Source organism: Triturus cristatus, chromosome 5_1, assembly GCF_964204655.1.
Source record: "Triturus cristatus chromosome 5_1, aTriCri1.1, whole genome shotgun sequence".
NCBI lineage: Eukaryota > Metazoa > Chordata > Amphibia > Caudata > Salamandridae > Triturus > Triturus cristatus.
This window is the reverse complement of record NC_140587.1, coordinates 912,982,041-912,996,920: the sequence shown is the minus strand read 5'-3', so window position 1 is coordinate 912,996,920 and position 14,880 is coordinate 912,982,041. Positions and strand designations below refer to the sequence as shown.

Here is a 14,880-nt window from a genome sequence, read left to right as displayed (position 1 = left end):
ACAGATATCACTGTGTTTGAGTAAAGATAGTACCGCTGCTCTTTTGACGGGGTGTTTGAGACCCCGCACATTAAGGCTAACTATCTTGAAGGCCTTCCCCATCGGGTGGGTGTGAAGAAGCATCGAGCTGTTGTGTCAGCATCTCGCCGACGAGGCCTATGCCGAACCAAGAGCCCCCTCCATTGACAGGGAGGCGTTGTCGAAGTGCTGACTGGTGTCGGAGTACCCAAAAAAAGAAACCACAACAACCCCAAACCTCAAAGGGAAAACAAAGGTCATAACATGTATAACAAGCATTGGCATAGCCAATAGGTCTCGCCTTTGGGACCTTATAAGTGTTTAGCCATGCAACAGTTGCATAACTAAATACTTATAAGGTCCCAAAAGCGAGACCTATTGGCTATGCAAAGTGGCTGCAAAAGTGAAAGAGATCTCGATAGCGATCAAACATCAAAGCGCCGTGCGGCCGCGAAAGTGAAATTAATCGCGGTAAAGCAGGTCGACCGCGCACATGCACTGTAGCTCTAGGCTGGCCTGGTAGCACTTTTTGGAGCCCTCTCAATAAGTCTCGCCAGACCAGCGCATGCGCTGGGTCAGGCGAGACCTAAAAAACAAAACAGGACCATAGTTCGTCAAGGAATGGAGGGCACAAGAGGTTGTGGCTCGAACAGCAATCCGGGCAAACCACAGTGCAGTCCAAGTTTGCCGCTCAAGGGGTAGCCGGACGGTCCGACGACTATGAAAGGGAGGAGAGCACTGCTTCCCTCTCCTTGGTCATCACTGCCTGGTCAGGCTTCAAGGCGGAGGCCGACTTGCCAACTTGCCATCGTGGGGCTCGACAAAAACCCCGCTCCCTAGGCCTCTCTACCTGCTCCGCTGTCTGTGTACTGTCAAGGCCGAGGACCTCAAGGGCTTCTGTGAGTGAGCGAATCTGGTGCAGCTTCCCTTGCAATTTAAAGATAATGCAGAACTAATGGGTCCAGGAATAGGGGAGGCCCCTCTTGCGCAGGTGTGAGGTGACCGCCTTGAAGTCACGTCATTTGCTCAGAGTGGAAGCCGTCAAGTCCTGGAAGATGAAGGGCGTCTGGCCCTGGAACTGGACTGGTTGGACCTCCCGCGCTCTCCGTATTATTCGTTCTTTTACCTGGAAGTTATGGATGCACAAAAGAATATCCGGCGGTGGAGCTTTGTTTTCTCGTGGCAGACCCACTCTGTGGACCCGGTCCGGGCCCTCTTCTCCCAGTATCTGCTGAAACAGAGCCCCAACATAGGCCCTGAGGGCGTCCCCTTCCTCTCGCCACAGCACACACCTAATTTGTATATTATTCCACAAAGAGCGGTTCTCCAGATCATCAGCATGTGCCTGGAGATCGAGGTGCTGTTCCTGGAGGCGCAGCATGTCTTGCTGCAGTTGGTGAAGTTTTTCTTCGCGGCTGAGTTTGTGCTCCTCTATCGTGGGCACATGATGGCCCAGCTCATCCAGGTCCCTCCGCACCTCCCGAATATCGGCGGATAGCTGTCCCTTAAGCTCCAGTATATCTTCTTTTATGGCAGCAAAGAGTTCCATCATAAAAGTCTTGGTGGCCGGGCCATCCTTGCCTTCCGCAGCCCCATCGTGCTTCTCGCTAGTAGAAGCAGCGGTCCCCGGCTGTTTCAGGAGCATATCCTTCAATGTCTTGTCCCTCTTGTTGCGAGCCAGCGCCATGATGCAAGGGGTCAATGACTGAGCCCCACTCACTCCTAGCCAATGGTGGGAGTCCAAAGCCTCTGGGACGATCCACTGTGCAGCGAAGCCCGGCACCGGTCACCGTCGGGGAATCCACTCCCCTTTGCCAGCGTGCAGGTGTTCACCCAGTAGGTCCGCCGCAGGGGGACCGCGCAAGGCAGGTCAGCGGTCTGCTTATCAAAGTCCCCGTTGCCGGGAGCAAGTTCTTTGCTCTCCCAGCTGGGCTGGCCCCAGCGGGTCTCTGGTCACCTCTCCGTGGCTCCACCAGGCCCCACTCCACTGCAGACACAGAGCTGATGAGTGACCCACTTGGTGCTCTGTGCTGCTGCGGGAACCCTTCCGCCTCAACACCCACGTGGCGTTGTGTAGGGGCAATCCTCTCCCTCGCGGGGTCTGGCTAGACCCAAGCAGCGTCTAAGGCCCACTAGGCCTCTAGTGTAGCTCTGGCCCGGGCCGATCCAACCAGCAACTGCCGCCTCCGTCAATGGCCCCAGAGGTTGTCATCTCCATCTTCAGGGCCCGCCCCCAGTGCTCACTCCGGTGGAGTACACCAAGGAACCACAGGACCTGGGGAGCCCAACACTCCTCCCGCTCTCCAGGCGTACCGAAGCCCTCACCTGCAGCTGCCGTGTCGGAAGCAAGGTCCCCAGTCGTCCCTGCTACAGGGGACCTCCACACAACCTTATCGGCGGGAGAGGCCACCGCACCTTGCGAGTGCGGGAGCTCGCGGATATTCAAGTGCGGGCTGCACTCAGGTCTGGGCGTCCACAGGGAGCTCTGTGATGGCGGGTCTAACAAAATGGCAGGTCCCCTGGCACTCCGCCCCGCCATCGCCGTGCTATCGCCTGTCCTCACCTCCTGGAAAGCTGCGGCTCGCCGTGGTCCTGCACTCCGGGACCCGCCGGCCCCTCCGCTCTGCAATGCAGCCAGCCCCCGAACAGTGGCAGCCTCCTGGCCCTCCGCGGCCGAGCCGCTCCACCCAGTACTCACCTCTTGGCCACAGGCCCCCTCACTCCTCCCACTAGGCCTCCGCTCCAGCTCCTAGTTCAGGCACCAGCAGGAAGCAGTCCCTGCACTGGCAGCACGACATACAGGTACAGCACTGACCGCTGAAGCCACCCGGTTACGCTACTATGCTCAAGGGCACCGGGATTGGGCAGGATCACAAGGCTATAGATTGGCGGCACTGGAGGGGCACGATCTTGCGTCTTACCGTGCCAACATCTTGGCCACGCCCTCCAAGGTGGACTTTAAAGGGCCGAGGTCTTGCACGGAGACCTAACACCTGGAAGATGGGCCGTGGAGTCGCTGGAATTACAGATAAGAATATGCATTCTATCTATCACTTCTCCCAAGACATCAGAACTTATGTAATACTAGGCAATATTATGTCTCTAAGCTACACAACGAGTGTAGCAGTCCTGAAAAGGGGGAGGGGGGTAGTCGAAACCCAGCAGGCAAATGCATGGGTCCACCCAATGTATGAGGGTTCAGTTAAGGGGCGACAGGAGCTCTGCAAATTGGGGGAGGGGGGCTGCTAGTAGTCATGTGTCCACCGTGCAGGGAGTTTTATAGGTTGGGGCTTCAAGTTTGTAAGCTAATTGTTCAGTATTCCAGAGGCATAGACATGACACACACTGGAAGCAGTGGCAGGGTAATGGAAGGGGCTAGCAATGCACCTTCATACACAACGGAGGCAGTAACAGACGTTCGGATTAGGACACCACTAGAAGGTAATGATGCCCTTGCGGATCCCCGTCATACAGTGCCGCGTAGCGCCCACTGCACACACCCCCACCAGATGAGATTTAATGACCAGGACCTGGAATGTAAACGGCCTAGGTAATAAAATCAAATGAACGGTGAAGCAATATATCTGACGGCACACACCAGGCGTTGTCCTGATGCAAGAAAAGCACCTATAGGGCAACACTTGTAAAGCCTTAAACAGATTTGGTGACAAATTATTGGCCCATGCAGGGTTCACCTACAGGTCCAGGGACATGGGATTACTAGTTAAAATGGCGCTGCCCTTCGAGCCCCCAAGGACATGGCAGGATTCGCTGGGCAGATATGTAGCACTCACCAGGGTGTGGGAGTCCTGAGTCATTAATCTGTGCTCCGTGTATGTACCGCCCAAAATGTACTCTGACACACTACCAGAGTTAAGATCACTGCTTCTAAAGTTTCCATACGGAGTGTTGGATGTTGGCACTGGGGGAGGAAAAGACCTGAACTGACCAGAGTAACAAGCTCAAATAGGGAAGTGAGAGTAGATGCCCTAAAGACGTTTTCGGAATCACTAGGGCTGGTGGACCTCTACAGTACACACAGGGATACTCCTGACTGGACTACATGTTGAAGCACTCTACCAGTGCAGGTAACATCCAAGGGCAATACATAAGGCGCGAGGTATAGCCGACCACTCGTTGGTTGAGGGGACGGTTAGATCCCACTAGAACGAATATATTATCACCCCGCATTGATGCCTGGCTCCTTAAAAAAAAAAAACGATACACGACAAGATTCGCGAACGAACAGAACAGTACTTCCAGGACAACTTGGGGTCAGTGGACTCACCCTCTGTGATTTGGGATGCGTACAATACTGTAATAAGGGGACACGTACAGGTACTGATGGGGGGGGTAAAGAAAGCTACAATACGAACACCCAAGTAGAAATTACTTGAACTATAGGCGACTTAAATCTAAAGAACCAGACCCACAGGCTGGCCACTTAATCCACCTCAAACAGAAGATGCGAGATATAGCGGAGGGGAAAGCTAAGGAAAACGCCAGGGCAACTCAGAGGAGAATATACAAAATAGGCAACAAAGCCATGAAATTAATGGCATGGCTGGAAGACAGGGAATGAAACTGGGTGCTGGGGAGACTCCAGTACGACGGGCGACAGTATAGCCGCAGCATTCGTGACCTACTATGAACAGATATACAAATCCTCCTCGACCCGAACCAAAAGTGTAAAACTTTAAAAGACATGAATCTCATCACACTCTTGCAGGAAGACCGGGAAGAACTAGCCAGAGATATCACCATGGAAGAGGTGAGTGGGGCAATCCGGTCTCTCCAATCGGGCAAGGAGGCCGGGCCAAATGGTATACCCACTGAACTATACAAACTGGTTGCAACACTGGTGGCTCTGCATATGTTAAGCATGTTTAAAGAGTCGCTGAAATGAGGCAGTCTGCCGAAGGACCAACGAACAGCCACGATAGTGGTTGTCCCAAAGGGCAAACACTTGGAAGATTGCTTCTCCTACAGGCCAATCTCACTGTTAAACACAGAAGCAAAGGTCTTAGCCAAGATCATAGCAACCAGACTCACCAAAATAATAACTGGCCTAATCCATCCGGATCAATCTGGGTTTATGCCAAAGCGAAGCACCAGACTAAACCTACGGCGCCTGTATGGTGTGATGCATGTAACAAAGTTCCAGCTGGAGGAGAGCGCTGTATTACTGTTACTAGATGCCCGAATGGCGTTTGACAGCAGAGCAGCAGTACCTATTTGCGGAGATGGAACGTTTTGGCTTTGGTCCCAAAGTTTGTACTTGAATACAGTTGCTATATACAAACCCCCTGGCCAGAGTAAGAGTAAACAGTACAGTGTCTAGACAAGTGACGTTGCACAAGGGTACAAGGCAGGGCTGCCTGCTCTCACCTATAATCTTCGCTATTTCACTAGAGCCATTGGCGCCATGGGTCAGGAGAGATCCAATAAGAGGGATATCGATTGGAGGAGAGTGGGAGGAAAGAATCTCACTATACGCGGACGTCATACTCCTATATGCCACTAGGCCCCACCCCACGGTTCACCGTATACTCCATATATTCCAGCTATTCAGTATCTACTCTGGGTATCAAATAAATTGGGGCAAATCTCATATTTGCGCTGGCGGGAGATGCACCAAGTATGTTGACCATGGGGGAGTGCACTACCGATTAGAAATAAATTCACATACCTGGGTATGGTGATCTCCCAAACAGAGAATGAATTTCGGGACGACAATTTGAGTCCCCAGTTACATAGACTGTGGAGCGACGTGGCATACTGGTGAAAGCCTCAAACTCATGAAAAACAAGTACATGTACTTGTAACAATGTGCTACTTACGCTGATGGGACGAGCAGCCATCATTAAAATGATGGCGCTACCACGCCTAATATTCATCTTTCAAAACACCCCATATAAGATACATATTTGGTTCTTCCAAAAGATAAGACTTGGAGGTACAACAACTGCTGTAGGATGGTTGGAGCCCCTGGATCGTGCTGATTAAGCTGCAGCGAGGACCATATGAAGGAGGGTTTGCTGTTCCAGATATCCTCAAGTACTACTGACACCTGGTCACGCTTCATGACTGGGTCTTTGCGGGGAGAGAGGAAGCGGCATACTGAGTACTGGTCGATGGGACAAAAAAGGAAGCACTGTACATTAAGAAAACAATAGGAAGACTCCTGAAACATACTCAAACGACAGTGAGAATATGGGGGAGGGGTAAATTCCTGGGCTGGGAGGGCAAGCTAACGGAGCGGACGCCCCTTTGGGACAGTAATCTCTAGAGGGAAGTGCGTGAACTAAAGGGATTCAGAGCATGGGCAATCTTTGGCATTGGGTTCCTGGGGGACCTATGGAAAGGTCAAAAGATGATGGACTTTCAGAGAATGCAGATAGACTACCAAATGCCAGATGCCGCGAAATTCCGCTACATACAACTAAAACATGCTCTAAAAACGCATGTAAAAATCGGCGAACAACTACCTCAATACACACCGCTAGAGGACCAGATTGTGGACAAGGCCACCTCACCCATATATAAAAAGATCATGAATAACACCCCAGACCCACTGATAGTACTGAGAGAGAAGTGGGAGGCAGATGTCGGGATCCTGGCAGAGGATGACTGGTTAGAAGTCATACAGAGTCTCAAAGAGATGGCTATAAGGGCACGGTTCCAGTTGATACAAATTGGAATTATAACTTACTCTTTTACAACCAGATAGAGACTCTACCAAATGGGCAGATGTGACTCAAATACTTTTATGAGGGGAAGTGGGGAGGAGGATACTTTTTTTAATACACTATGGAGCTGTCCAAGGTTACAAAGATATTGGAGTGCGATCACAAAAGTGATGTGTAAGGTACTGGGCAGGCAGTTACGTTGGAAGCCCGATGGCATGTATTATGTGTTACAGGAGATACAACATGGTTGAAATACAGTAAACTGCGGCTAATGCCAGCAGATGTAATAGCCATAGGAACATAGCCAGGGCATGGGGGAAAGCGCAGCCCCCTACAGTGAAAGATTTAGAGCAAGACCTAGATTGGTGCTGTGCAGCCGAAAAGGTAATTCACCAAAGCTGGGGATGTCCCGGCAAATAAGACAAAGTCGGGGCAAAATGGGTGGAGTACAGAGGGCTGTAAATACACGGTAGCGAACAAACAGTTGTAAGAAAATGGGAATAGACACTATAACATCTTAACGGACGATGGGACAATCACCCGAACAAGAGTAGAGCTGTGTAAAGCCCACTGGGAAATAAGAAATCAATAGAATGTATAAAGAGATAATGGACACCTAGGTTTGTGATGTTCTGCTATGCATCAGTATACTTAATAAAAAGAACTATATTTAAAAAAATTGTTCCTTAATTAACTATTGGTAGCACTGATTTACAGGTCAGATTAAGGCAATTCACTAAATCTTGGCATGCAACAACATTTCCTGACATGCCTTCAGTTGATTAAGTACGCAACACCCCAACTAAAGACGAGCACTCACTGATTTATACCTGCTACTGTGATACAGAGGTATCCAAGCTAAGAGCAGGTTGCACCAATATCCAATTTAAAACTTGTGTACTATACTGCGAGAGTATGGCTGAAGAGAAGAGTACCTCAGTATATATCCTGAACCCTCATCATCACTAATTTATTCAAGTCCTCCTTCAGAGGACTGCACTTGCATAGACGGAGAAAGTGAGGTTGAGCATTTTCTCAGCTGTCACTTTAGCTTTGAACAAACTACTGCCCTCACGCTTTCACACTCCCCAACACGGTTCACTTCAGATTTCTTTTTAAAAAAAAACTTTTTATCAACATGTAGAATTGCTGTACATACACAGGGTATTGTATTACAATATGAATCCCTTTTTTTACATTTTAAGATCTTCATCCGGTAGCAATTAGTGTCCTGATTAGTAGTGAACAGGTTGATACTTCTAATTCCACCTATAGTTCTCGATATGTCTGCCATGCCTTCCAGATTTTTTCCCCCTCCTGAGGCACCCCATACTTTTATAATATTGTAAGTTCCGCTTGCCAACCCAATCCAGATCACTTTCCCATTCCTCAAGTGTCAGGGTTCCTTGCTACATTACCCTTAGCCACCACCGCGGACAGTACCAACCATTGTTTTACGCGCCGTGGCCAGTCATCGTTTGCCTCCCTAATTAGGAGGAACCATTTAGGTTCTAATGGGACTACCATGCCCACTACTTCCGACATTGCCATGGTGATCTTTATCCAAAACTCCTGAAGACTCAGGCATTCCCAAAGCAAATGACAAAAGGAGCTCTCCGACCCACAGACCCTATGAAAACTCACATTTTCACTTCTCCCCAATCTGTATAACACTGACTTGGGGTAGTACACTATGTAATACTTTAAGCTGTATCGGAACCTAGCCCGGTTCGCCACCTCTCTCGGGCCCTGTAGTACTTCCACCCATTGGTCATCGTCCAAGGTACCGACATCTTTTTACCATGCCAACCGCACTGTGCTCATGGGGTCTGGTGCGTTATTGACTATCTTTGTTATAAAATAGGGATATTGTCTTTTCACTAATCGGTTCTGTCAGTATCCTATCTTCTAATGGAGTGGCCTCTTTTTGTGTTTCTCCTTCAGTAATAGGTTTCCGTAGGGCATGCCCTAATTGGATATATTTAAACCATTCCCCTTGACCCATCATGTAGTCTCTTTGCAACTCTTCGAATGTAATGTATGCCCCTCCTCTCTGAATGTTCCCTAGTGTCTCGAGTTCCCATTTGATTAAAAAAACGTCCAAAAGCTACAGAACTCCTTCACAAAGTCCCCAGCCCACAGGAGTCATCCCTGAGATTTTCTTCTCCCATCCCAGGTACTTGGTGGCCGCTTTCCACACCCTTACCACTGTTATTGTATGTACAAGGGGGTGTTTATCGATTTGCTTCTTGTAAAGTAATGCTTGTGGGCCTCGCGTGCCCATAGTCAATCTATCTACCTTATATGCTGGTTCCGCCCTGTCTTCGAACATCCAGCCATTGACGTTCGCTATCTGCGAGGCCCAGTAGTAACTGAATATCACCGACCGCCAGTCCTCCTTCGAAGACCCCTCTGGAGCTTGCTTATTGATACTCGTGGGGCAGCTCCGCTACACAATAGTTTCTGAATTTCTGAATCTACCATCCAAAAGAAAGAGGGAGGCACCTCGTATGGAGAGTATTGCAACATGTAAAGTAGTCGTGGAAGAGCCATCATTTTAAAGAGAGCAGCGCGTCCCATCAACATCAGTGGCAGCGTGCACCAGTGCTTCGCGTCGACCGTAAGCCTGTCTAGTTGTTGCCCTAAATTCTAATGATGAAACTCATCCGTATTCGTGTGATAAAGATCCCAAATTATTTAAAACTTTCCTCTTGTATGGGTACTGCACACCTGGATGTTAAGGTGGGGGGTCCTCCGGAGAGAGGAAACAACAAAGATTTGTCCCAGTTGATCCGGTACCCTGAGTATTCACCACATATACGTAAAATCTGTAGGGCACGGTCAATTGATTGCCGCGGTTTCTTCAAGTATAATAGAATATCAACCGCATAGAGAGAAATGCGGTCTTCCCATTTGTCTCCTACCGGGATCCCCCAGATCAACGGGTCCTGCCGCACCCACGCTGCTAGTGGATCCAGGGCCAGTGCAAAGAGAATTGGGGAGAGCGGGCACCCCTGCCTGGTACCTCTTTGCAAGGTAAACGTATGGGACACAGTGGCATTAACCCTCACCCTGGCCAAGGGTTGATTATATAGGAGTTTAACCCAGGCGATAAATTTGGGCCAGAGGCTGCAATGTATCAGGACGGCATACAAATGGTTCCATTCCACGCTATCGAAAGCCATACTCTCATCTAAAGGCAGGAGGGCGATCTGTTGACCAGGGAGTGCCCTAGTTATATGCAGTATCCCAAATAGGTTCAACCTTGTGCTTCGATGCGGCATGAATCCCAATTGGTCCGAATGAATGAGTGTCTCAATCACTCCGGCTAGTCTCATGGCCAGGAGATTGGCAAGCACTTTTTCTTCAAAATTCAGAAGTGAAATGGGCCTAAGTGATCCACAACTAGTGGGTTGTTTTCCTGGTTTTTGTAGAACTTATCACCGCGGTTCGTTGAAAGTATACCTTCTTGAAATGCCTGATTAAACGTATTTAACATATGTCCCACTGTTACATCCAACACAGCCTCATATAACTCTACTGGAAGGCCATTAGGGCCCGCTGCTTTTCCCGATTGTAGGGCCTGTGATGCTGCACTAACTTCATCTACCGTTAGGTCTGTATCTAAGCTTTCCCCATCTTCCTTCCCAAGATGTGGCATGGAGATGTCTCACAGAAAAACTCCACAGTCCTCTGCAGAGTGCCTGGAGTGAGATGTGTAAATCTTTTCGTAGTATCAAGCGAACTCCTCTGCAATCTCCACCCCGGTTTCATATTTATTCCCATTCTCACCGTGTAACCCGGGAACCCAGTTGCCTTTCCTGTCTCTTATCTAACCACGCCAGTAGTTATTGGCCTTATCACCTACGTGGTATAGTCAGTGTTGTGTTGCCCGTGTTAGTGCCCTGCACGGTCTTCTGCTAGGTCTTTTTGCTCTTTCTGTCGGACACGGAGGAGATGCGTCTCCTTATTTGCTTGGGGATCATTTCCCACTGTCTGAGCCTCTAGACGGGTTACACCTTTTTCGAGAGTGACATATTTAATGTGCTTCTCTTTCTGAATGGCTCCTATTCTCGCCTGCACTCTATCTCTAATGACCGTTGTAAAGTCCTCCAAAGGGTCACTGCGGAGTCCACCGTCCCCAGGTTCTTGTCAAAGTACTGTTCCGTCCAGACCCGTATTTCTTCGCTAAAGTCTTCATCTTTGAAGTACCAAGGTTTGACTCTCGGTGGAAGCGTATAGCCCTTCCCCAGACCTACTAACTTCACTACTATTGGGGAGTGATCAGATATGCCCCTAGCTATATGCGTCGCTTCTCTGATTCTCCCAGTCCCAGGACTTGTGTAATGATATATTCTAGTCTTGAGAGGCTCCCCGTCGCCGCAACAAGGTGTGTGTATTGTTTTGTGCCAGGGTTTTGAGGTCTCCAAATATCCGCTAGGCTAAGTGCCTCTAGGAACCCCCTTAGCTGGCCACTCTTTCATGAGATACCCGTCCTGGCTGGACTCCTGCTTAGTACATCTAGTTCCGTTGAGAATATCATTCATATTCCCCCCCCCTCCCTCTGACCAGTCTACCCTCCGGCAGCTGTGATAGTATGGAGCCCAGAGCGACTAGTGTGGGAGCATCCCCAGTGGCGAATAAACAGAACAGAAATGAAGTCTCTCCCCCTACCACATCCCGCTGAGTGCTGTGTATCTACCAAGGTCATCTGTCCACTGGTTATGTTCTACGAACGGACATGAGCGTTTAATCAGAATCCCTACACCCCTGGAGCCCGAGGTGCATCCTGCATGTGCCCGGAGAGCGTAGCCTTATCTATCTAAAGCCTTGCAATGAATCCCCATGTGGTGCGTCTCTTGGAGGAGAATTACATCTGGGGCATGGCGCTTTATAAATAGTAGTACTGTTGATCTTTTAAACTTTCCATTTAGGCCGTTAACATTCCAGGACCAGAACTTAACCGGGGACTGGGATTGTCTATGGCTCCCCATCTTCACATAGGTTCACTATACAAGTCTTGTTCTCCGGATGGGTTTCCCAAACTACTGCTCTCCTATTCTTGCTCTTGTGGTACAGTTCAAAACTAAGATAACAATCAACATTTTCTCTTCCCATCCCCCCCCCCCCCTTCCCCTGCTATTAAGGTCAAGTAAACCCGCAGAGCCCCTGTCACCCCTGTATACACATTTAAGTTCTAGCTAATAGATTGAGTGGGTGGTCGATCAAGCAGGACCAACAAACAACTAGGTTATAATAATTCGACCCTCCCCGTCCAAGCCCAATTTCAGTTGGTAGTCCCTTATATATCTCAGTTCAATGTCTCTGCCAACATTGCTCTTTCATGCATCTCCCAAAGTCTTGGTGGTTCAGGACACCCTTCTGGTATGCTCCAAGGCCCGGCCCCTTGCGCGTCTTGCTTACCTTCATACAAAGCCCCTCCTTCACTTATTTGGGTCTTCCTTCATGATGCCTGGGTCGTTAGGACTCCCTGAGGAAGCTTGCTGGTCCTGTTCAATCGCTGGCTCCCTCCTACCGTTCGCTGATCCCGCTCTTCGACTGGTGCCTCTATCTTGTTTCTTCCCGCTTGTGTGCCAGCTATCCTGCCACTCCCATGCTTCATCCTGTGTTGCGAACTTTCCTTCTGCTATTACCCTCAGTCTAGCTGGGAAGAGCATCATATATTTGGTCTCTGGATCGTAGTTCGTTTTTAACCATGTCAAAACTCCCTCTTTGTCTCTGCACTTAAAGCGTAAAGTCCGTGAAAAACCTAATGGTAGAGTTCTCATATGGGAGATCACCTTTTACTCTGGCGGTGTGGAGTATTGCGTCCCTATCGCGGTGGTTTAATATTCTGGCAATTATGGTTCGGGGTGGGTTTCCTAGTTTGGGAGGCAGCGTCGGCACTCTATGAGCCCTCTCTTTAGAGAAAAACTTTGAGAGGCGTGTGGGCTGCAACTTGTTAAGGATAAGGTCCTCTAGGAATAGGGCCATGCTTTGCCCTTCAGCTCCTTCAGGCACCCCCCACTACCCTAATGTTTCTTCTTGCTCTCCCTTCCTGGTCTTCCAGCCGTGCTACCATCTGCGTTGCTTGTTGAGTTATGGAGAGAACTTGCTCTTCCAGCCGTTTCGTTTTGGACTGAAGCTGGTTGATGTTGGTCTCTGTGGTGGCCACCTGTTCATTTAGTTTGGATAGATCTGCTCTGATTAGGGTGACCTCCACCGAGACAGTCAATTTTAGGTTCTAGGGAGCCTTTGTCGTCCCGTATCGCCGCCATGATCACGGTGAGAGATTGCTCCTCTGCCACCTCATCATCTTCCCTCCGAGCGGGGGTCTTGTAACTGCCTAGTTGTCCATTTTATTAGACTGGATTTGGCCCACCCCTCTGGGCTTCCCCATCTTCCTTATGGTTGCCGTCCGTCTAATATATCTCTGCTAATGCGCTCAGGCTCTGGAATCTGCTCCCCGGCCAACGTCCAGTTCCAATCGTGTAGGGCCTTTCTTAATCACAGCTCTTCCAACGTTTGTGTTCCGCAAGGAAGTGAGGGTCTCTCACTAGACCTCTACCCTTGGACTTATTCTATGGGGTAGTAATTGCATTTTTCCTCTCACAGCTCATTTCCATTGATGATAGTATATCCCTATAGTAAACCTCCTGATGCCTGCGCCACCTCCCTCCTCCTTCGTGTGGATGCTTAATGAGCACTCTGGCTCACCTCTTATGTGTTTCGGCCTCTGTCCTGGTTGTGACGCTGGTCGAATTCCCAAGTTGGTTGCAGCCACCCGGCCCATTCGGAGTTCTCGCCGCCCCTTACGGGCTTCGCTTCAACTCCGTCGCTGGACTGGCTGACTCACAATGGGCCCATAAGCAGCTGCTTTCACCTGGGGCCACGTCTATTTTTCGTCACCTCTCAGTCTGGCTCACCCCTCGCAGCTCTGCTCACCGGGCCCCACCCGCACCTTCTCCTTCTCACCGGATCTTCGCTCTCTCCAACGTCGATTGGGTAGCGGTTACTTGAGGCTCTTTCTCACCTCCGATCGCCGCTTCTGTTTTGCGGTATTTGTACAGTCCCACGGGTCCTACCGACCCCGCGATCCCAGCGCCCAAGGCAACACTAGTCTAGGCACGGCTGTGAGCCCCGCAGACTCAGCCCTCAGTCGCAGCAGTCACTTGTATCTATTACGGGATGCCGGGATTCCTTGGATCAGCAATCCGGGTGCCAGATAGGTTCACCACTCCCGTTTCATCTTTTCCGGAAGGTTGATGCCACCAGGGGCCAAGATATTTGTCAGATTTAGCGGGCCTGAACAGGAGCTTCACTACCCTGCGGCCATCTTGGTCCACGACCAAGCCACGCCCCTCACTTCATATTCTTAATATCCAGTTACATAACCACCACTAAAAGAATCTTGGGTGATCAAGCGCTATTTTTGAAAAAACATCCAACAACAACACCACGTTAATAACCGTATTGCCGGAGTGGAAAGTGATAAAAGAAGAATCTGCACATGGAAAGTGGTAGCAGAAAGATGTCAGGCCGAATGTAGGGCTGCCATTTCACTGGACACACTTTTTCCACTTATGGGTTTATATTTACAATTCATTACATAAATTGGTTTGAATCAAATAATTAAATTGGAGATAACGAAAACTACAAATCCAGATGAAACAATTGGTATCAAATTAAAGTCCAGGACCGGAAAAATTGTGTCCTGCTGACATGGAGTAATATGGTGAGGATGGTGGATGGCCTCATTTTGCTTTCCAAATGAACTTGGAGGTTAAGGACCCAAAAATGAAGGAAGAGTAGAGCCAGGCAACAAGATATAGGATATGTAATCCAACCCAGTAGTAAACAATTGTGTTAGATTGGAAAAGAGAATTTGCTAAACTTTTACAATTACCTCTACAAAAACAGTCTCTGCCCCACCATTTCATTTTGAAAACAAAGCAAAAATGCAGGTGTAAAGATTATATCTCTGCTGAAGTGTTCATTTCTTCAATTACCCAGAATACATAATTAATATAACAGACCAGTGATAAGCAAGATACCCAGATATACGTACCGGAGATTCCCAGTTTTAGAAAATGGATCAATGCATTCATCCCGTGACAATATCCGATGTGAAAAAAGTTTCGTTTCAGGGTCCAAAAACCCTACAATTAAGAAA

General features: G+C 49.1%; 1 protein-coding gene across 1 annotated transcript in view; it reads right to left on the bottom strand.

Annotated features, from left to right (window-relative positions):
- CTDP1 (CTD phosphatase subunit 1) overlaps positions 1–14,880 on the bottom strand; it is a 646,418-nt gene that overhangs the window by 496,395 nt on the left and 135,143 nt on the right. The window contains exon 6 of the mRNA XM_085605940.1: positions 14,776–14,866. Coding sequence (XP_085462066.1) covers positions 14,776–14,866 — 91 coding nt within the window. The remainder of the gene's footprint in view (positions 1–14,775; positions 14,867–14,880) is intronic.